The 24,226-nt window shown below is 36.0% G+C and overlaps 1 protein-coding gene across 7 annotated transcripts in view; it reads left to right on the top strand.

Moving 5' to 3' along the window:
• Nucleotides 1-24,226, top strand: part of PIGK (phosphatidylinositol glycan anchor biosynthesis class K) — a 120,810-nt gene that overhangs the window by 42,481 nt on the left and 54,103 nt on the right. For 6 of the 7 annotated variants that reach the window (XM_087930046.1, XM_087930045.1, XM_087930044.1 and 3 more), the window contains exon 10: nt 18,823-18,898. The exons of the other annotated variant lie outside the window; for it this stretch is intronic. In XM_087930046.1, coding sequence (XP_087786172.1) covers nt 18,823-18,898 — 76 coding nt within the window. The remainder of the gene's footprint in view (nt 1-18,822; nt 18,899-24,226) is intronic. 7 annotated transcript variants of the gene reach the window in all.

Here is a 24,226-nt window from a genome sequence, read left to right as displayed (position 1 = left end):
TCAGTTTTTATTATTTAGGTTTATTTGTTTTAATCTTGGGTGTCATGGGTAAAATGGGCATTATTATTTTGACTTTCTCTGCTACCCAGAATTACTGTGGCAAGATAAATGGCAATGTGAATCATCTAAACAAATAAATAAATATGAACATTTAGCTAATTTTTATAATAATTTAGGCCAACTGGAAATTTTTCCTCTTCATACATATCCTTTGGTTCCTAGTTCTCAACTAAAAAGGAAATGAAAGTTTGTTTTGGGTAGTGAAAACATGTGAAATAATTTGTTTCTTCCTTGAGAAGTGAGGTTAAAGTCCTCCTTCAAAATGCCAGCTTGCCTTTGAGCCAAAAGCTGTTGTCTGACCTATTAAGACATTAAACATATAGAAATAATTATTGTGTAATCAGGCAGGACTGCATCATTCTGTCTATCATAGGAGTACTTTTGCAACAGTACAGAATTTATGAAACTATGAAGTCTTTGTACAGGAGTTGTTTTTATTATAATTTAATGCATGTAATTTAAACTTTAGTCGCAATAGTATAGACTTAGTTTTGTTGTTCTGTGGTGAAAACAAGCATTTACCTTTAGCTAATTTATCCTGTACTAACAGATTGTAAATCAACATTAATCACTGACTTCGCTTTTTCTTTTACCTTTTTTTGCCTTGGATATTCATTCACAGCAGTAAATTCTATGATCTTGTCTGAACAAACTCAGGTTGTTGTATTTTTTTAAAAAAGACTGGGATGAGGTATTTACAGGGGTAAATTAAGGATTAAACATTTGCTGTTGATGTTTATTGAGGCTGAATACTAATCCTTTCTTTTTTGTTCCTCACCTTTTCATCAACTCACCTTTTCATTCACAACATTGCAAATTTCATTCTATCTGTAAGAATTGCTGTTTAGTAATATAGATCCCATATTTGCAACTGAGCAAAGTTGTTTTGTATATTAAATGGTGATTAGTTTCTCATATGAGTGTGATGAATATAATTCCTTCTGGGTAAACACTGTCTGAATCATACAGTAATTTAGCTGAACTGAACTCATCCTAAGCCTATGTAGGTTACCATTTAGTTACTTACCACTCTTGTATTTTATTATTTGCCCAAATCTTATGAGTTCAAATTTTATCCCTTTGGGCAATGGGTTGGCATGCCCAATACCTGACAAGGCTGCCTAGCGTATATTTCTTCTACACAAAAAGACATAACATTCTACATGCAAGATCATTAAACGGAATTCCATAGTTGTTAGGAATGATAGTCACCTAACAGTTGGGTGGGAAATATATAAACCAGGATAGTAATTTAATACTGTATCTTTAAGAGAATGCTGTAAGTGTGATTGGCTGAGGTTCCTCCAACAGCCATAAGATAGAGCCAGAAACCTGGTTTGTTCTTCTTGCATTTCCTGTTCTGCCGTTTTGCCTGATCGTCATTCTACTTGGATTGCTGTGAGTCTTACAGCTGTTAGCAAACTTCATTTACTGAACTTTGTTTATGATACTTGACTTCGTTTTTGGATTATCCCTGGACTGATATTAACTGCTTTAACTGTGTATGATTTGGACTGTTTATTGGATTTTGTTATCTGTTTACTGGAAGTAAAACCTACATTTTACTATTCAGTGTATCTGTATGCTGGTCGTGTGTTATTCAACATCACTCTCACTATGTTTTCCTGAGTGCACTTATTCTCCTAACGGGGAATACCTCAACAGTAGTCATTAAGTGAATCCATTTACTCCAATGGCTGTTGTTGTTTTTGCTGGAAACCAGAAGTAAATGCTGGAACCTAGGGGAAAAACTTTGAAAATTGCAGTCATGTGGCTGCAGGATGTTACAAATGCCTTTTAGTAGTTGCCAAGCACTCAAAATGCAGTTGTGTGAATGCAGGGTGTGTGTGCAGCTATTGTAACTTTGAAATTGGGTAATAAATATTGTTTGGGAAGCGGATTATATAGTAACTTCAAATAGTCACTAAGGACAGTCATAATTTAAGAACTACCTGTAGTAGCATAGCAGCTGTTTAACAGATATTAGGTGTTGTATACACATGCTAGCCATATTCTCTGTTTGATAAGTGCTAATGTAGATCAGGGCTGAGCATATATGCATGCTGGTCAAGTTTTACATCCAGTAGCAGACAATGTAGCCAAGGTGTATGTTGATGTCTAGAACAAAGGTTGATAGATCATAAGCTGTCCTAGTCTAACAGGTTCCTGATGAACGTATCCTTTGGAATTCAGCAGCAAATCAGCAAATGGCAACACAATTTTTGTCTGTAGCAACAAGCATAATTGGTCCTTGACGGACTTAACACTTCAAATTTACTCTTTTAAATAAAGCTACTCCATCTCCATTAATTGAACATAGCACCAAAAAAACCTTCTCCGTCAGAGACATTCATGTGACGCAGTCCCACTTATTTGATCTTGGGTTGCTGAAAGGAGGCAAAATGGGTGATCAACCCCAAGACAGGAAAATGTTATATGTCCTGGTGCAGAGAGCAATTCTTTTTCTGTATTATTAGACGGATATTAACATGTTCATCACATTTTGAGTACCAAGATTTTATATCAGAGGTGAACAGCATTCTTTATCCTTGGCTTACTAGCTTATTGTGGAAGCTGTATCACTCATGAGTTTCATCCTGGTTGAATGAGACAGGTTTCTTTTGCAAACAATGCTACAATTCATTTGAAGGCAAAACCTTTGAATATGATTAGATGATTAAATTAAGCAATGAGATTTTTCTTTCTTTTTTTCTTTTGACTAAATTGTGTTGCTAATTCTTAGTAAATAGCAATTAATACTTTTCCTTTCATTAGAATGAATACATGAGTTCTTGATAGATAACCCTACTTTCATCAGCAAACAATTGCTCTGGACTAGCTGTGATTTTGCAAAAATAATAGTTATTGAAGTTGATGGAACCTGAATGAACTTGAAAATCTGCTGTTACCATGGTAACTACTAGTGCTTAAGGGGGGGAAAACAATATAAAAAAGGAAAATATGACTACATAGCACGTATAAGCACTGATTATGTATTTAACAGAACAAAATGAACTTGTGTAAACCAACATGATTTTGATTATATTCTTTTTCTCAAGCAATTTTTAGGACATAGACTATGCTATAAAAGAAGACTATATTGCAAATTATTACATGGTTTTGAGGTAAACATCAAATAAGAGTGAAGGAATAATGAAATCTATCTGAAACAAAACAGAGCTGAACTGAATATCCTTGAGTTCTAATTTAATGTTGTAATTTGTGACATCAGAATAAGCCTTTCTTTAAACAACTTCACAAACTACACAGAAGTAAAAAGTGATGTTTAGCAACCAAATCAAGGATATTAACCAGAGTGCAGAAAAGTTGTTTGAGCTAATTAAACATCTTCTCTGAATAAACCAGACAAGTACTTCAACAGAAATTAGCAAGAGTGATAGAATGTTCTTTGATTGATGTAAAAATGGATCTGATTTAAGTTTCCTTGGAAGTTAGAAAGCAATTCACTTACAGGTGCTCCTCAGCTTATGACCATAGTTGAGCTTGGATTTAGGATCATAAGTTGTGTCAGTCATTAAGCAGGTCACCACATAACTGCACCCAATTTTATAACCTTTTTTTGCTGTGGTGCTTAAATGAATCATTGTGGTAATTAAGCAGACATGGTGAATTGAATCCATTATGTACAATGGATGTAGAAACCATAAGTAAACACCATTATCCAACAAAACCAGTTGTAAATCATGATCACATTACTGCAGCATGCTGCAAGTAGGCATAAGAATGAGCCACTTGCAGAGCACCTATAATATGATCATGTGATCACGGGGGGCAGGCATCAAAACTTCAAATGCCAATCACATGTAGCCCTGGGATAGTCAATTGCAGCTTTGAACAACCAAGCAACCAAGTAAGTTGAGGACTACCTGTAAATTAAAAAAAAAATAACCATGTAATTCCTTGCATCAGGGCGACAGAATGGAGCTGAGAGTTTACTGGCCGAATGCCCTTCCTGATGCCTAAGCAGAGCTCAAAGCAGATATTTTTTCTTTGTGCCCAGAGAGAGAAATATCTGCCACTACTTAGGATTGAATTCACAGACTCCTGGTTTCAAGGCAAGAGTTCCACCTCTAGGCCATCACACTGCTTCAAAGGAGAGCATTACTTTCCTTCCAGATAACTCTTCTCCCATCCCCCACTTGTATAGGTATGCCTTGGGACATTTGGTTTAGATATTACATTAAAACGTAATACAATTTCCTTGCTTTTGTTTCATGTGAAATTAGATGTTGTGATTTGCAAACCCATCTTCACCTTTCAAAACTCTGTGGCATTGTATATGAATGCAGGGAACTGTGGGTTATTTAGAAAATCATGGTTAAACAGGACATTTATGTGATGTGTGAACTCATGAGTCTCTTCTCAAGGCCTGAAGGGATTTGAGGAATAATGCAGAGAAACAGTTTGATAGTGGTTTAAGGACCAGGCTAAAAATTCAGGAGACAGAATTCTAGTCCTATTTTAGGCATGAAATATTGGTGTGATTTTGGGCTAGTCGCTCTTTTTTTCATCCCATGATATCAGGCCTGAGAGCCAAGAAGGTCAGTCACAACCAGTGGATCAACAACCAATCAATTTTGATCTGAACCTTGACTTTCAAGAAAAGAAAAAAATCTTTCCCTGTTATATTCTCAGTGGAATCAAACTGTTTTATCAAAGCAACAACAAGAATAATTAGTAATCCTCTTAAGAAATGCAATATTTTTCTTTAAATGTTTAGAGCTGGTCTTCCATCATTTACACTGTTCTTTGCAGTTAAGCAAGAATCGTGATTTCAGTTCTCATCGTTCATCTCATTTCACTTGTTATTACCATAGCATATTGCTAAGCATTTCTGAATCTATATACAGTATATAAAAGCGAAATACCACTCACGCATCATCCCAAAATCTCCAGAACTATAAAGCCTACAAACTTGAAATTTGGCACGTATATTCTTCTTGGCTTCTAGGTGCTTGCTAATTTTTTTGAAATGACCATTAGAGTATTAGTATTTATATTATTATTAATTTGCTCTGATGCTAAGGATTTCTACTCCCCCAAAAAAAAAAAAAACCACAAGCAGAGGAGAGGAGTTTCAGTTTCAGTTATAGTTTCACAGCACTAAGCAGCTTTAGTACAGAACAGTTGAGCTAAGCCACATCCAGGCTTCTTGCTGTATCCTTCTTGCTCACACAGCAAATTCTGTTTCAGTTTTCAAAGAGCCCTCAACTCTCCCACAAACTGACAGGACACTGGCCAGATGATTACTGATGGATGCTGGTAGGCAGAGCCCGAATTTTTTTCTCCTTACTTTCCTCCCCAAAAACTAAGCCCAATCACATAGTTTCATAGTGAAGCATGGGTACCCAGCTATGCTTAAATAAATACTGCACTTACTTTAGTGAAATGGTTAAGGCATCAGGCTAGAAATTGGCAAATTGTGAAGTCTAGTATTGCCTTGGGCCCAAAGTCAGCTATGTAACCTTGAGCTAGTTCCTTTCCTTCAGCCTTAGGAAGGTGGCAATGGCAAACCACCTCTGAAAAACCCAGCCAAGAAAATTGCAGGGGTTTGTCTGGGCAGTCATTGAGAATTGGCAACAATGGAATGGAGGAAAAGAAAATCATTTTTGGTGGAAAGGAGTACAAAAACGTATTTTTTACTTAAAACCTTGAGAAGGTGAATCCGATTTTGGTAGTGAGAAAGAATTGCCTGATTCCTCTAGAAAAATATCCTCTAAACATCACAGCCAAGTAATTTTTTTTACTAGGACCTCAACTGGGTTCCTGAGAAATTTTTTTTTTTTCCATATCCACACTGTCCCTATGTTTGTTCAGTTTATCCATATAATGGAAGTTCAGCTGTTTTAGTGGCCTGTGGTAGCATGGAGTCAGGCAGCTAAAGGAAGATAAGATAAATTTATTGTCATTGTACTCAGAAACCCGAGAACAACAAAATAAGGTGCTCTTTCACAACATACAACTAAACAACACCAAAAGACATATACAAATAACAATATAAGACAAATTAAAACAAATAACAATTAAAAACTGTACAACCAGGATATATATATGTTAAGACCACCAGATTCATAACTCTGCATTTAACCTGATCACAGCACTTGGGTAAAAGCTATGTTTAAATCTACTTGTCCTGGCTTTCAGCACTCTATATCGTCTTCCTGATGGTAGGATCTCAAACAACGAGTGGCCTGGATGCGAAGGGTCTCTCAAGATCTTTTGTATCTTCCTTCTACATCCCATGTTGTACAAATCCTCCAATGAGGGAAGAGGACATCCGCTAATCTTTTGTGCCCTTTTTATCACTCTTTGGAGTGCCCTTTTCTCCGCCTCTGTACAACTCCTAAACCACACACAGAGGCAATAAGATAAAATGCTCTCTATAGAGCTTCGATAAAAGGCAACCAGCAGAATCTCTGGCAGTTGCTGTGATCTTAAAAGTCTTAAAAATACAGTCGTTGATGAGCCTTGCTGGCTAATCAGCAAGTAATCTGCTTGCAAGCTGCCTTTGTTTGTTTAGAGCAGGAGTAGTCAAACCCGCATCGTCACAGCAGCATCACGTGACGTATCGTGACTTTTTCCCTTCGCTAAACCGGGCATGGCCAGCGTGTGATGCATCTGGGCCGCGGGCCGCGAGTTTGACAGCCCTGGTTTAGAGTGTCACTTTTAAGCATACCAGATTTGGCTTTCAGACCGGGGGGTTTCACCAATTATTGTTATCATATCAGGCTAAGCCATAGAGAAATCTTTGTGTAGTTTTTAAATGACAGTACCGATTCTTTGTGCATTCATGCATACTATTCGTGTACTGATTCCTCTGAGCTCTTAAGAAATTTCATTTTAGCATTTTTGTCTGCAGGTCTGTGGAAGCATTCATTTGGAACATGAGCACGCATAAATTGAAATAGAGATACAGACACATTTTCAATAATCACGTGCACTCTATGCATACCAAGCTTCACATATTCATTTCAGCAAAAAGGCTGCTAAAATAGCTGTTTCTCTGAGGACATTAGGCATCTTGGGATTTCTTCCCAAATACATTTCTCCCACCCGTGTAGAGGATATTTCTGTAGGGTGGGTTCTGTGACCTGATGGATTTGTGTGAATATGTGATAAAATTCTCTTCTCACTCTGGCAGCATCTCCTTTCCCAGTGGAGTTCAAAATGCCTGCTATCTATACAACCATCTCAGAAGACATGCTCATCTCTTTCAACTTATTTATTTTCAGTGTGGTACTGAATTATGTGGGATTACACATCCCATCTAGTGTAGAATTTACGAACTGTTTCTTGTAAGTCAACATACATGGAATAAAACTTTAAAGTGAATCTATTTGATTTTTGTGCTTGAAAATTCTGCTTCTGTTCCTTTTCCCATGCTATAACAGTAAAAACATAATCATTTTTGACAAGAGTCAGTTGAAAAATAGGAACGTAGAATGAATGCTGTAAATTTTTTATTGAGCCGCGGTATTTATTTGCTATTCCTCTATATTTTTAGGACTGCTGATATAGCTATATTTCTTTATACTTGTAAGAGGACCATTGTTAGTTGAATCCCTTATCTAAGATTAGGGTTGTAATATTTTTAAAGATTTATGGAAATTAACAGGCTGTTCATGTATATAGAATAGAATAGAATAGAATAGAATAGAATAGAATAGAATAGAATAGAATAGCAGAGTTGGAACCTTGGGAGTTGGAACCAAGAATCCAGAGGGACCTTGGAGGTCTTCTAGTCCAACCCCCTGCTTAGGCAGGAAACTCTCTATATAGGGTATATATAGAAATGCTCTCAAAAAGTAATTTTCTGCAGGGGAATATAGACATTAAAATCTGGGCTTTCTGTTTTAGAGGATTTCCAGGGGGAAATTGTAAATAAAAAATAGTTGTGGAAAAATAGTTCTGGAAGCTGATGACCATGGTGGAATGAAGAGCCAACAAAGAGACCTCTGCACAAAGAAAGGACTTCAGATTGCCCACAAGTGCTCCAGACAGTAACTCCTTATGAGGAGACCACAAGACAGTGGTCACTGGGGATTTACAGCTCTGAGAGATAAGGGAATATAGACATCTTGCTCAAGCCATAATTGGCATCTTTAAAAGAATACTGCCTTTGCCTACTTTGTTTGATAATCACTTTTGGAAATTGCTTATTAACTGCTTTTCATCTGTTAGAAACCTTTGGTTTTACAGCACCTGATGAGTTTCCTTCAATCATTAGCAGTAAAAGTTTTAAATATAAATTTAAGGACTTCAAAAAACTTTAGGGAGGGAGTAAACATATTAAAAGATTGATTTTAGAAAGTTGCAAATGGACTAAGGGTCAACATAAATTTTTAATAAGATTTTGGAATTAATTATAAGAATCCTTCCCAGGGGAAAATGCTTTGCTTTTTAAATTCTTTTAAAAAAACATATTAAAATAAAAAATTAAAGATTGGATACTATAGAGAACTGAAGATTACAGTTAAAGGGGAAGAATGTTTAAATTCGATTTACAAATGCAGAATTAAGCAAAATATTTTAACATTCAACATATTGAAGGATATTTTTGAGCAATGGACTCAGGAGTTAATTTTAGGAATGTCTGCCTCTATAGATACACTGTGTTTAAAAGATGTCATGGAAGAGGAAAAGTTTTACTTGATAAGATTTGAAAGTAGATTTTAAAATTAGAGATTACATGAATGATGTAAAAAAAGATGTTACACTGGACATAGAAAAGAAACTGGATAATGTCTTAATAAATGTCTTAATAAATAAAAAGGACGTACAAGTAAAGGAATTTATATTTTTCAGAATATTGGAAGCTACTTTTTTTACATTTTTTCTATTTTTTGACATATTTTTCTTACACTTCTTGCTTTTTCTTTTCTTTTCTTTCTTTCCCCCCCTTTTTGTATGGTTATAATTTAACAACAATTATATATAGGAAAAAGAGATGATGCAAATTTGACAGCACTTAATTGATCAAAAGAAAACAAAATATTTAGACAGTTTTCTCATTGTGTTTGTTCATTTTGGATTCTTTCCCTGAACATATGTGCAGGATATCTCAATTGTTCTATTGTTTGTTTAATCTGTGAGTTACACTGTAAGTATTGTCATTTCATATTTTTATATGAAAAAGCAGCAAAGAAATGTTTATCTTTTCATGTCAGTATATTGACATTTACAAAACCACATAAATGTACAGTGCTTCCCTGAAAATAAGGTCCTGTCTTATATTTATTTTGCCACCAAAAAAGGCACGAGGTCTTATTTTCAGGGGATATCATCCACTGACTAACCTCTCTTGCATGCATCACCCCTGGCTTCCTTTTCATTGTCAGAGGCCTTCAGGAACTTCTTTTTCTGTGGCCAGCAAGGCTTTCCTGAAGGCCTCTGCAGATAATAACAGAGCTCCGGATCGATCCGGAGCTTTGTTCTCAGCTACAGAGGCCTTCAGGAAAGCCTTGCCAGCCTTGCCGACTGCAGAAGAAATGGACCAGCAAGGCAGGTGTAGGGGTGTGTGAGGCTTGGCTACAACTCCACCCCCCCCATCCCCATCCTAGCTTAAATTTACCAATGCACTCTGAAGTGGGCGGGATCTGAATTCGGGTTTATTTTGGAAGTAGGGCTTATATTGGGCACATGTAAAAATCAATCTAGGACTTACTTTCAGGATAGGTTGTATTTTCGGAGAAACAGGGTATGTGAAACAAATAAAGGAATAACATATTAAATAAAGTGCAATCTAGATTGTTTGTGTATTTTGTGCCTGAACTGGAATTCCAGTCCTTCTTAAAACATTGAATTTCGCAGTTCATGTGCTATCTTATAATTCAGCCATACCAACTTAGTGGGTTGTAGCTGCCTAAGAGAGCATGACTTAAATGCAGAAAGTATTATCAGCCAACGGATAAATGTTAAGTTTAATATTAATTGTAGGGGAGACAGAAATAACTAGTGTTAAAGGCTTATGCCAATGCATATATTTTCAAAGCCATTTAAAAAAATTAAATGTACTTTACCTCTAAAAATTTACCCAAACAACAGAAGAGGCTGAGTATAATAATTTTTTTTAAAAAAAAACAACCCAACCCTCAAGCTGTTTTCTGAAGGAGAAATAGAAAAATTGATTCCCTTTTTCTCTCAAAGAAATGCCCTTTTCTTTGAAAAGTCTTCTACCTGGAAAATGTGAAGTGTGAATGTATATAATTTGGTAAAGCAAAATGTGTGGCTTTGTTCTAAGGGCAGTTAAGTTGGAGTCTGCTGTGTCTGAATATTTGGAAATTGCATACTGTAACTTTATGGGTAATCATTTCACAAATTGCTAAATCTCATTTTTGGTTTTTAAGAAGTAATTTATTCGCCTTTGAACTCAAGAAGTTATTCTGGGAAGGAAGCACTTAAGTATAAAGGTCACACAAATACATTCTGTTAAACCTTTTATTCATCTACTGAATTGTACATTACCATAATATTTATTATTTTAATGCTCCCTTTATTTCTTGACTTACAGTATCACATAATACTCATCGGCAACATATGCTGGGAATGTTATTATGCAGTCTGTTTGGACAGCCCAATATTTATTATTTCAGCTTTCTTTACTAGTCTATAATTGGAAATGGGTATATTAACATTGGGTTGAAAGTATTACTTTTCAGCTATTTCAGTTGATGATGATTTGTTTCCTATAGATTAACTTCTTTGACATTTACACAGTGAATTTAATTTGGACTGTTGTAGAATATTCTGAGATTCATTCCCCTCCATCCGCTCCGAAAATGGCGTTTACTGTTTACTCTATTGCACAGGTTAGAAAATTGATGCCAGAACCTTTCAGGTTAGGTTAAGGCTGAGCAGGTTTTCTCTTAACCAGTTTGCTAATTTTTCTAATTAGTTTTAAACTTCAGTTAAGAGAGTGTCTTGAGTTATCATAATTATAGAGACAAATGTAAAGCTCAATTGCAATAAATACTGAGAACATCTGAAAAAAAATGTGTCAGAAGCAAGGAAGCCCAATGATAGATCAAGTATTTGGCACTTAGTCGGTTCATTGTTCCATGATAGAATATCTGTCTTGGTAGTTGCCAGTGATTCCAAGTTGGTATAGAAAAAGCCCTTTCCTAAATGCTCCTAAAATAAAAATGTTGGACTAGATCTGATTCATCATAAGATAGTCTTCAAGGTTCTGAAGAATCGGATGAAAGATCCTGTTGTGCTCGTGTTGTCTAAAAAAATGTACTTATATCATCATCTGTAATATGTCAGTTTTTTAAAATGTCAATTCTGATTTGGATTTTTTTTATCCTGCTCTTGATAATAAAATATGAGTGAGAATCTATTGATTAGTTGGAGATAGGAGCATGATACATTGCTGTGGGAGTTGCTTTTGCTTCAACAAAGTGTGTTTTGAGAGCTTGATAGAATTGCTTACCAAACCACATGGAGCCAAATACATTGTTCTCCAGGTACAATGAGCATTTAGACACCAGTCAAAAGCAAAATTGCATTGGTCCAATTGCTTAGAATTGCCATTGAATATATAATATGTAGGTGTACTGAGTATGTTCAAAACAGCACTATTCAGTTAGCATAATGCTATGTTTCACATAATGCTTAGCATTCACTTAAGAGAACTGGTTATGAATGCAAAAGAGGCTTTTTAGCAGTATTTTCCTTTTTGTTATGCTTGCACATTACCTTGCTCTTTAGGAAGTTTGTCTCTATATGGGACTATATGATGCAGTTGCGTTGCTTTCTGTTCTCAAGAGCAAATGAATTTTGGAAATATTATGATACTGTGTTTTTATTTTAAATTTAGTAGTGAAAGAGTATTTCTTCCACTTATAATGAGCATTTCTTCCACTTAATAGCAAACACCTGTTTTTGTTGAGATTCATTAAGAAAATTAAGTTTTTCTGATCTCAAGCAAGAGGATATTTTGGGTTTTTAAAAAATTAACACATAAACAGGGGCAGAGATATAAAATACACGTGTCAATTACTACAAATAAAAAAAAGAAAATAAGTGGTACAACGTACATTTTTCATCTAGATTGCAAGTACTCATGCAGGACAAGAATATGGAAATGTTTTTAAAGTGAATATAATTGGAATAAAGATTTTTGGCTTGGGTGTCAATCAAATATAGAAATGTATTTTTATGTTTGTATTTTCTAATTTCTGTTGTTAGCAAATCAAGTAAGGGCACTATGTCGAAGGAGATAGTTTGTTTTCATGTTAAATTGAACTTGGTTTAACTTTGGAACACTGTAGGTTCCTTAGAAAAATAGGAGACTTATGGAACAATTTTGCATTGAATTACTCTAATGCAATGGAGCGAATGAATTAATGGGAGAATGAATGAATGTGTGATCAAAGATTGCAGATAACTATTTATAGTGCTAGTGTATAAACTCATGTTAGTTATAATATTATCTTGTAGACTTAACTTGTAAGGAAGCAAGTTAATTGGGTGATGTATTGCAGGTTTTCATTAAAATAAATATATCTCAGCTTACTGCTTCTCTATTTTTTTTCTTGAGATCTCTTTCAATACCAAAATAAATTTAACATTATAAATAATGTTAATGCAGAGAACCATTATATGTTAAGTTTATTTATTGCTGTGTGATTTAATTATTTAGTTTAGATTATTGATCAGTTGAAAAACCGTTAATTGATTAACAGGCTTTATATGAAGAATGTGCTGAATGTGCTGGACTTTGGCTATTATGAGGTGCTTATAGCCTTCAATTACAAGGCTAAAAAGTGCTTAGCATTTGCTCCCTAAGAGACTAATAAAAAGAAAATGCATTTTCTGTGTTCATTCTGTGGGCCTTGAGTTTGACACCCCTGAAGTAGGGTATACATTGACCTGAAAAAATGTATCACCAGAATAATTGAAATGATAAAAACTGCAAAGCAAGAAGCTTCAGGGGGGAAAAAAACTAGAAGCATCAAACAGTGATAAAAAGATGCTACAAATACTTCATTAAATCTCGGCATTGTTTTGCAGAGCAAGTATATTATCATTAATTTTTATAAAAATATTACATGAATTATTTACCGAGATACGATCAACTGTAAGTCTTGAATTACTAAAAATCAACTATAATCTCTTGAGTGAGGCGTGCTGCATTCTAAGGAATTATGGTTCTCTCATCTTTGATAGCTCTCAAATTTCCTAAACTTTTTATAAGTCTGGCTTGTTTGAGAGCACTTGCTATATTAACATGCATTTCTAAAAGGTTTTCAAACAGAAGCACAAACACTTGGTTGTGCAATTTTCTTCCAAGATAAGCAAACCTTCCTTTCTTATAGCATTGTCAGCAAGAGATGCTCATCTGATTGAAAACGCTGTAAAGTAGAACTAAATTTGACTCTCATCAAAGCAAAGTTGTGTTACATAAGCTTGTATTTTAAGCCAGCATGCTGTCTGGAAAAAAACTTAAATCGAGAGTACATTAGATCACTTGTTTTCTATAGCAATTATCCTTGAAGTAAATTGAGTGGTTTACTTTCAGTAATGTTGGACAAAGTTATAAATAGAACTTCATTAGTTACTACTAATGGATATGTGAAGTGCTACTTTCATTCTGTTTGAAGACTCTAAATTGACATCTTCATTTTGATAGGGTTCTCTATAAAATGTAGCACTCTTGAAACCGTAGATTTATTTTTAATAAATATTTTTTCCTCATCTTGTTAATAAAGACCATGTTAACAGCAGGGAGAAAGTAAATGACAGTGCATATAGAGAAGGGAATTGATTATATCCCAAATGCAAGCAGTTCTACTAAGTAAATTGAAAAAAAGAGAAATTTTTCCATTATTCTTCAGTAGATGGCAATTTTACATGTTATGAGCAACTGTAGCCAGCTGCCATTTTCAGAATGAGATATAATTTTTCCCCTTTTTGGTTTGTTGACAGAAACTTAAACTCACCAGGAATGTTACTTGAAAGAGCTTAGGGTTTTTTTCGCCATCTTGTAATTGCAGTCTGTAAAAAAGGAAGGTAAAAGAAGTGAAAGATAATTATTTCTGTCTTATTGCATCAGGAGAACAGCTGCCAGTCTTCTTTGTTGTGGATGCTTATTCCCTTTTGGGGACTGATCAGTAGGTCTTACAGTATCTGGCTGCTGTGACCAGTTTGTATCAGATTTTGCAGTTTAGATTGCTGAGATTTGCCATAGTCTTGATCCTCCAGAAATTTGGTGGCTGTAGGAGTCTGATAGAGTGACTGTAGAAGAGCAGGTGGAATTCATCATGGCATGAGTTTAGAGCAGTTGTATTCCCACAAGCTTGCAGAGAGTCCAGCCCGTGCTAAATCCCATGTCCTTTATCTGGCACCAAAGTAGTGTTGAACTTTAATTTACCAGATTTTTGTATATAGGCTTGAATAAATTATCTATGCTGCAACCTTACAAATGGTACTGATCCTTTGCATCTGGCCACTAGTGACTGGGCAATGTGTGATCATGTTATTTGGGACTTCATTGACTTAGACTTTGATGCAGATAAAGAGAGTGGAATTATCTCTGTTACCTTGGGCTGAACCATACGTTTTCTAGGCCTGAAGAAGACTTAACCACATGGATCCAGAAAACTATTATGGCCTCACTTCAGGAGAGAATGATGTTGATAGCTATGAAAATAGTATTCAGTATCACTGAATCTGATATCCTTCAAGACTGTCTGCAAGAGCTGGAGATTAGAGAAAATATTTTACTGTAGATTTGGAATGTTTTACAGTAGACCCACCCTGGAGGAAGGAGAGGCTGACCTGGAGACCATTCCTTTGTGGGTTTCCTTGGAATTTGGTCCTCTCCCCCCACTTTTTTAACTTTACATGAAACCATTGCAATTCATCTCTAATCATGGGACAGAAATGGGATTGGTTACTCTAGTGACCATTACAAGGACTAGGACTTAAATGGGAGGCATCTAGGACCAGGACATAAATGGGAGGAAACCCTCTTGGTTCTATTAATACCCTTTAGGGCAGGGGTGTCCAACCTTTCACCTTCCCTGGGCCACATTAGAAGATGAAAATTTGGTTTGGGCCGCACATAAAATAAAATAACAGTAACGATACCTGATCATCCAAAAAAACCATAGAAAACATAGTTAACATATTAAATTTATTTGGAAATGTAGTGAGATGTTTTAATTATTTATTAAAAATTATTTATTTTTTATCACGGTTTTTTTTATCACGGTTTATTTTCCGGCCAAATTTTGCGGGGGGGGGAGAGAAAGCTTGCCCGCCTCGCGCCTACCTCTCCTCCTGCAAATGGCCCGGCTGGATGAGGCAGGACTGGAAGGCAGAAGCAGCGGCGGCGCCAGGGGAAGAAGTGGCGGCGGCGGGGGCAGAAGCAGCAGCAGCGGCGGGGGCAGAAGCAGCGGCAGCAACAGCAGGAGGTGGCGCTCTGACGGCGCCTGCCTTTTCTGTTGCTGCTTGGCCTGGCTCTTGCCTCGCCCCGCCTCGTGCCTGCCTCTCCTCCTCCTCCTCACTGGCTCTGGCACGAAGGTTGGGGTGGGCACTGGGCCGCATTACGAGGCGACCTGGGCCGCATGCGGCCCCTGGGCCGCGGGTTGGACAAGCCTGCTTTAGGGCATTCAATGCTATCAGCTATGATATACTACTCAAGACTCAAAAGTAGTATCTACAGTTTGGAAAAGAGGAAGCTCTTTTACAGTGCTTTTCTTACTACATAATTGGATAGTTTCAGTCAGTAGTCATGATAACCTTCAGTTTGGACTACTACAGTACACTGAGGCTACCTTTAGAGAGTTATAATTGGTGCAAGATACAATGATGTGAGCTGCTGATGGTGTAACTCTGCTATTGAGGATGAACATTGATTTTGAGATCAGTACGAAGCAAATTGCATCTGTCCAACCATCTACTCCTCCATCCATTCCATACCCCGTAGATAATTACAATGAATGCAGTTTTCAGGTTATCAAAATAAGTGTATCTGTCTCTCTGACTCAGAGTCAGACTTTACTAATCCACGTTGCCTGAGGTAATTATAGTTTTAGTTCAGTATATCAGGAGGTAGGAAAGTTGGAGAAGACTCTTTTGGCTCAGTTGGGATCATTTCAGTAGGAGAAACAGTGCATGCCGTCTCCCACTGGGAAATTTACTTAGCAGTTACCTGGCAACCTCACTGGAAAAAAAACATCAGTAAGGTGTAGCATTAATACTATATAGTTAAAAATATATCAAAAGGCTTTAATTTTAGGCAACATGCTAGACTTTTAGTCTTCCATGCTCTTTCTGTTGTAGAAGAAATTTCTGGGTTCTCAGTTGATTTACATAAACACTATGCTGTTGTTTCCTAATAAAGATGAAGAATGCAGATCTTGGCCCTTAGTAGGGTAAAAATGGTTGGCACACAATGAGAATGCAGATTCCCCATAATAATTTAAGATATTATGCAGAAATCTTATAGCGGTTAGTAATACTACACAGACTTTCCAAATCTTGCATTCTGATTAGCTTTTACATTTAAAGTTCATAACTGACCATTAAAAGGAAATAGTGGTATCTCTATTTTTGCAGAAAGCGCTCAAACTGTACAGGAGGAAAGAAGCTTTGAATAATGCTTCACATTTGAAATGGTTCAGTGGCTTCTTTTCATTGCCTTTTTTTTCACTTGGCATATTTTTTTTCTTACATAGGAGGTTGAAATTTTACAAAAGTTTTTGTAATCTAGAATTTTTTTAGTCCTAAGGGAAGAAAAGAGATTGCAATATTAATTTTCGTATTTCATGTAGAATTTTAAAGGTACTTATATATTACCATACTGCTTAATGTAGTTGACAATATAACAAATACGTTGAATAGTATGTTTGTTTAAAATAAAATTCAACCTAAATAACAGTCTTCTTCTCTTCCTGCCATGTAAGTGGACATGTTTTAGAGAGGTTTATGCTTTCACTTCAGTGGATAAATGAAGATGAAACTCCCTAAGTAATTTCAACTGGGCAAATAATTCAATGAGGAGCTTTGCACCACACTGGAATGCATAAAAAGCATCTGTCTTCATGCCACTGAAGCTGCTTTTCCAGCTGTTTCTGTATATGTCTTTTCATATAGCTATTTGACATGCATGTATGGGCACAGTCATTTGGCTTCATGTTTATTCCAGTGTCTAGAAAATGATGCAGTAGCTTTAATGATTCAAGAAGTGTTTTTTTATGAAGTGCATTGTGTAAAGAATCTCTTGTAAAGAATTACAGAGCTTTGTTAATAATTCATCTAAATATATTAATGACGAAAGTATTATTTTGGAGAAAATTAACCATAAGTCCTCATCAGAAATATGATTTGTCCTGTTTGGGGCCTTTGTCCCTCGTTCCCTCCCTCTTTTATTCTACTTTTTTAAAAAACCTTGAAAATATTGTTTTGTTAATCTCTGAGAAAGTAGCAGCTGTTGATTTTCAGTGGAAAACTAGTGATGCCACCCATCTATATAGAGGTGATAAAATTTCTCCTTCCTTTTCCAAGGATTTTCTGAAGTGGGAAGGTAAATATATACATATATATGGTATTCAGTTTTGTTCGGGTATTTTCCCACGTCATCATAGTTATGCTTTTAAAGTTGTAGCAACATTTTGGTAGAATCTCATCTGCCATCAACAGGCTTCTGTATAGTGTTCGTCTGTGAGTCAGACTTTCACAGCCGTTTCTGTTTTAAATTTGGTGCTAGCCTATGCTGTGTCAGAATGTTTTTTTCTTCATCCTGATTGGTTGGGAGTCTTGGTCTGTGTTTATTGGTTTTGGAGTTTGCTGTGTTCTGCTTGATTGGTGTTTCTAATATTTTCTGTCTGTTTTGTAGCTTTTATGTCTTGATTGGCTGGCAACATTGTGTTTCCTGTATTGGAGGCTTTTAGTGCGGCTTGGCTCTGAGTAAACAGACAGCTATCATGTATGTGGCAGGGCATGATGCACAGGGGACTTCATGTATGCCTTCATATATGACTTCATCATGCCCTGCCACATACATTGGACAGACGAATAGAAGAATAAGTACCCGCCTAGATGAACACAAAAATGCAGTAAAAAAGCTGGAACACACTTCCTCACTAGTCCAACACATGAAAGCAGCAGGTCATAGCATCGACTTCAATGGCACCGAAACCCTAGCCAGTATAGAAAACTCCAGCTACAGAATTATCAGAGAAGCTATAGAGATTGAAAAAACACCAGAAAGCATGAATAGAAGAGAGGACTCCACCAGACTGTCAGTTGTTTGGAAGCCTGCACTCTCAAACAAAAAAATCTCCACCCACAAGCCAGGCAAACACCTGGGCACAAAAAGACTCCCCCTGATACCTCCAACACAAATACACCCCAACCAGGCACCTAGATGAAACCTAGCTTCCTAATAAATGATAGCCGGCTGTGAAAGTCTGACTCACAAACGAACACAATACAGAAGCCTGATGATGGCAGATGAGATTCTGCCAAAACGTTGCTACAACTTTAAAAGCACAATTATAATGACGTGGGAAAATACTTGAACAAAGCTGAATACCATACATATAGATACCCGCAAAAAGTTAAGAAAACATATATGTGTGAGTGTGTGTGTGTGTGTGTGTGTATTTCATGGGTGTGTGTGGCTGATTATTTGACTTTGATTTGGGATAGGTATGTTAGTTAATGATAATTGATATTGTCTAATTTTGTTCTTTTCTACGTTAGTCTAATATCTGATTTGATTTTTTTTAGGCCTGTTATAGACGAAGTAGCCACGGAACCTTTCAAATATGCAGAACAGCTTCCAGTAGCACAAATAATACACCAGGTATGACTTTGTTGATATTTCTGTCAAGAATAAGCAACGCTTCAGTTTTATAAATGAAATGCTTGTATTCACAAATTGCATGGAACAGAGATTTCCATTTAGGAAGTGCCATTATTTAGAGTACTGAAAAGGAACCCCCCCCTCACCAAATCTCCCTACTAAAATTTCCCTTCCAAAGTACCAAGGGAAACCTCTAGCTAATTGATTTCAAGCATTTAATTAATTAATATTTATGGTACAAAGTAGAGTCAGTGAGAGTTTATGGCTGTGAAAGAATACAGCTCTGACTTTTTAATAAAGGTGAAGAAGGCAATGAAACATTAAGCGAGGAGAAACGGTAACTGACTACTAAGAAAGTGGGAAAGCATGAGAAACTAAAAATAACCCCACTTTGATTTTGCTTGATATAAAAGGAACAGAGAGAAACTTGGACAGATTTCAAGATTCTTTTATCATATTCTACAGAAATAAAGAACATTCATGGAACTGTTCCGCTTCTGTTTCTTGACCTTGCTTATCTCAAAAGCAGAGGCATACCTCATCAGGCATGAGAAGCACAACGCACGCTCTTAATAGGCACATACTCACGACTGCCTCTTTAGTAGTGCTGTATTCTCTGTTTCTTTAGATTAAGAACAGAGTCACACGAAGGGCAGTCTCAGCAACATTTTTGAGTCAAAATAGCAGTACGAAAAAAACAGAAATGATAAAACAATAGCATCTTCAAGAAAATATTGGGTTTTGTTTTTTGTTGTAATAATTTTATGAAATGTTTTACAAAATGTACAAATAAAAACGTAACATAAACTAACAATCAGAAAGAAAGATAACAAAAAGAGAGGTGCAGGAAGTTATAAAGAAAAAAGAAAGGGGAACAAAAATATATTCAAAAAATGACTTCCAGCATCTTTCTCCAAGGATATAAGAAAACCTTACAATTAACTCTTAGTTTAACCCTATAATATAGTGTTCATTTTCCCTGAAATGGGGGGGGGGGGAATTGTCAAATCCATACCTCAAAATTTGTTTTGTTTTTTTTCATTTTCCTACAAAAAGTATGCAAAAGGCTTCCAATTGTGGATAATTTTATTTTATTTCACAAGAGTTGTTAATTTAACCATTGTTAAAATCTCAATGTGGATGAACTTTCTACACACAGGCATATACCGTATTTCCCCATGTATAAGCACCCCCTTTGTATAAGCCACCCCCCCAATTTTTGGACTGTGAAGTTTTGAAAAAAATATTTTATTAGAGAAACAAGTTATGAAGAAAGAAAATTTACAAAGAAACAAAATTCGACGTCTAGATCTACAACTTCGGTCATGACGCCGAAAGCGGTGCGGGCGACGCTAGCAATCTACGCATCGGAACGAGAGTAGGAACGAAGCATTCAGTCCGATGCCTAGCGTATGCATTTCTATCGCGTACTCGCACTCGTAATCGTATCATCACGTACAATTTTTACAAAAAAGTATAGCATACTGCTGGAAAACCAGTTTATTCCTACTTTATTATTTTATGCATTTTTCACGTATAAAAAGTGTACCTGCTTTGTATATGCCACCCCCCTACTTTTTGGGCTCGAAAATTTTGGAAAAAAGGGGTGGCTTATACATGGGGAAATACGGTAGTATTACAGCATACTATTATTGAGTTAAAAAGACTTCAAACTTCAGCTAAAAATAGTCTGAAAACTGCCCATGAAGATAGCCACACTTGTTTCATGCTTATTTGGCTTGCTGGTTTTGCTAATATACAATTTGTTTCTTCAATTTTAATGTAAGTTAAGGAGAAAAATTTCTATTTTATTTTATAATCCAAATCTCGGCAATATTATTGAAAAACAGATGTACTTATACTTAAAATATTTATTGCTCTTTGTCAGAATGGAACCCTAAGCAACAAGAATTATTTAGAGCCTATATAGCATAATAGAGAAAAACTGTTATCAGAGCTTGGCTATAAAATACAGCATATAAAAATTATGAGGCAGATTTGATGAATTATACAAATTACAATGATTACTTAAACAGAAACATAATCTGATCACATGGTATAAGAATTCATATTTAAGGAAAGCATTTCAAAGGGACAGCTTTGGATTCCAAACCTGGAATGCTACTATTTCAAAGAAAAGCCCTGGAAAAACATAAAATAATATTAATAAATTAATTCTTACATTTGTGAACTTCTGGCCAACCCAAGCGATGATGGAATTACATCATGAAACAACAATAAAAACAAAGTGAAAACAAACATTCAATTATATTTCCAGTAGGGTCAATGCTAGGAACATCTGCAGAAGATACTAAAAATATTAAACTGAGGACCATACAATTGATGTCCTGTTCCTTTTTGTATTGGTAGAGCACAAAACATGTTTAATAAAAGGAAGAGTTTTAATCCCATATTGTCCTTGCCATCTAGGCTTTTTAGCTTTCCCCCTACCAACATTCCTGATCACTGTTCAGGCAATGTGTGTCTATCTGTCTTGGCCACATCTACTAAAAAAAAGGAATATCTTTAAAATGATTCTAACTGAAACATAGGTATTGTCTAACTGTATTTCCTGGCTCCTTTCAGCACAATTGTTACCAGAAGTTTATGTGTAACTTTCTTATTCCAGCTTTGATCATATTTAATTGATGGCAAGCTAGCCAGATGCTGTTATCTAAAAATGACCCATTATCTACAACTGCTGTAGCCTTCAGGTGCAGTTGCCTTTCAACAAGAGCAGACAAGAGGACAAATAGAAGTTTGCTAAGTGGCAAAATTGCTGGCAATATCCCCTGGATATTAATTATTCTTAAGTCTGCTTCCAGGTGTCTTTTTCAGTCAAAGTTGCTTGAATTTTCTTGCTGGAGGCAATGGTAGCTTTACCTGAAAAGAAACACAAGACACCTGGAAACAGACTTAAGAATAATTAATTTTCAATCTTTGAAGTACACTGGTCTTCCTTGCAAGATTTCAAACCCAAAAGAAATTTAAAACTTTAGGCTCAATTGGGCCCTCTGGGAAGAATATCTGATGTGTTTTGAACACGGAAGATTAGAAATCAAGACCAGTTTATATGTCAGGATTTCCCTTGGTGCTGTCAGAGCCTCAAATGACCCTGCAACCTGCAGATGTCACATTTCAAATTCTCTGTTCATGCCTGACTCTAAGCATAAATGAATTAAACAGCAGAGTAGGCAGTAAGTCAATAGTTCTTAACTGTGAAACTGAGCAATGAAACAGTTGAGGATTGTTTGGAATAGGTAAATAGGAACAGCACCAAATGGTTCACCTACAGGAATAACTATGATGGGAAACAGAATTAACCTTTAAGATGGTTGACCAGATGAAATGTCACAGTAATATTTTTACAGCACAAGAAAGTAATATAACGCCGGTGGGTTCATTTTGGCAGCTTTTTTGCCATTTTGCAGAGGATTGCATTGCTGAACGAAATGAGAAATGGGTTTTTTCATGCATTTCTAATATTTCAAACAGCAAATGTTCATACTATGTAATTCTTTGGCAATACATTCTACCAAAGCAATTACTTGACTGTCCTGGCTCTTTCTAGTGTCCCACTTTCAATTCAGATTTTGGACATCAACTCTGAATAAGAAAGAAACAGGTTTTCACTTTAGGTGACACACTAATTTAGTTGCAACATTTTGTGGCACAAATTTATATAAAATATAAATATAAAATCCATTCCCATTGAAAGTTTATTATGTACTTCGTTGACTGGATTACCTTCCAGTAGAGTGATTTGGAAGCTAGATGTATGTTGAAAGCATTATAAATATCATTACATTAAGAGTAGTTCTTGTTAGGAATATAAGTCACCTAACAGGTATTTGGGTTAGAAATTACCTCAACAGTTCTCACAGAGATATTGTTTTGAAATTTAGCATATAAATGAGGGAACAGAACACAAGGTTATAGAAAACCTTTTAAAGAAAAAATAAACCCCTTAAAATTAGCATTTCTGTGACATTTCAACTATTGAACTCTACTGTAATATATCATTTCCTTAACTGAAAAGTTTATTTTTAAAATAGCTTATTTTCCTATGCTTTTAAAAATATAAATAAGAAAAGTTGGTGTTGATTTCTGCATATGTTGGTATGGGAATAATTGCAAAATAATGATTTATTTTTTATTCATATAATGAGTATACTTCCGATAATATTTTCAAAGAACTTCTGTTTTCATTACTTTATTCTTCATTTTTTTATACTTCTTTATTTGATGCTAATAATACAGTGAGAAGTTTTTGGGAATTAAAGGGGAATGAAAGATAACCAATTGTATTGTTCTAAATTTGCTAGCTTTAGAAAAAGAGCTAATAATTTATTTTCCATTGTGGTAGAAATTTATGTAAAATATAAATATAACATCCATTTTCATTAAAAAAATTTACCATGTACTTGACTGGATTACCTTCCACCAGCCTAGATTTACACAGATATTTAGGGAATTGGCAGCCAGATATATGTTGAAACCATTATTAAGGTTATTACGTTAAGGGTAGTTCTCATATAGATATTTGAAATTTAGCATATAAATGAGGGAGCAGAACACAAACAAAAGTGCTCTTTAGAAAAAGCTAATAATTTAGTTTCCATTATGGACACAATTTGCATAATTCTAAATTTTAAACTTTTTCACTTAAAAACATAGAAGAAGCAAATTAAAAGAGTTTTCAAAATTTTGCATAGTTTTTAATGGGCTTACTATTTTGCTTTAAAATTTGGTGACAACTGCAAATGTGCTTTGTTTAGGAAAAGACGTTCTGATTAAGTGATTCACAGCTGGTTTTTCTGCTCCATTACAATATAAATTTCTGGCAAAATTCAGTGGGGCACATGCTCAGCTTCACCTGGAAGCAGGGGTAGGCTTCAAAAATTGTAGCAACAGGTTCTCTGCCCAGTTGCTGGGTGGGTGTGGCCATGATGGGCGTGGCCTAATCAGCCTCCTGCACCATGGCAGGGGGGTATTTTTGGCCTACCAAGGCTCCGGAGGCTTACCTCAGGGAGGGCAAAAACGGGCTCCTCGGGCTCCAGAGGCTCTCTGGAAGCCAGAGACAGGCCCATTTCCACCTTCCCGAACTTCTGGGAGGCCCGTTTTTCGCCCTCCCTGAGCTTCTGCGCACACCTTGCACTTACCCACATCCAAAACGGGCCTCATGGGGACTCCTGGGAGAGGGGCAGGGTGGGCAGGGCCAGCCAGGAGTGGGATTTGGGGGTTCTCTGAACTGCACAGAATCTTAGCTAGGGGCTCTCCCGAACCCCTGCGAACCCCCAGCAGTCCACCCCTGCCTGGAAGCTAGCA

This window comes from Pseudonaja textilis, chromosome 3, assembly GCF_049901715.1.
Source record: "Pseudonaja textilis isolate UNSWEBS1 chromosome 3, rPseTex1.2, whole genome shotgun sequence".
NCBI classification, from domain to species: domain Eukaryota; kingdom Metazoa; phylum Chordata; class Lepidosauria; order Squamata; family Elapidae; genus Pseudonaja; species Pseudonaja textilis.
The sequence above is the reverse complement of the archived record's forward strand: the minus strand, read 5'-3'. Positions and strand labels throughout refer to the sequence as shown.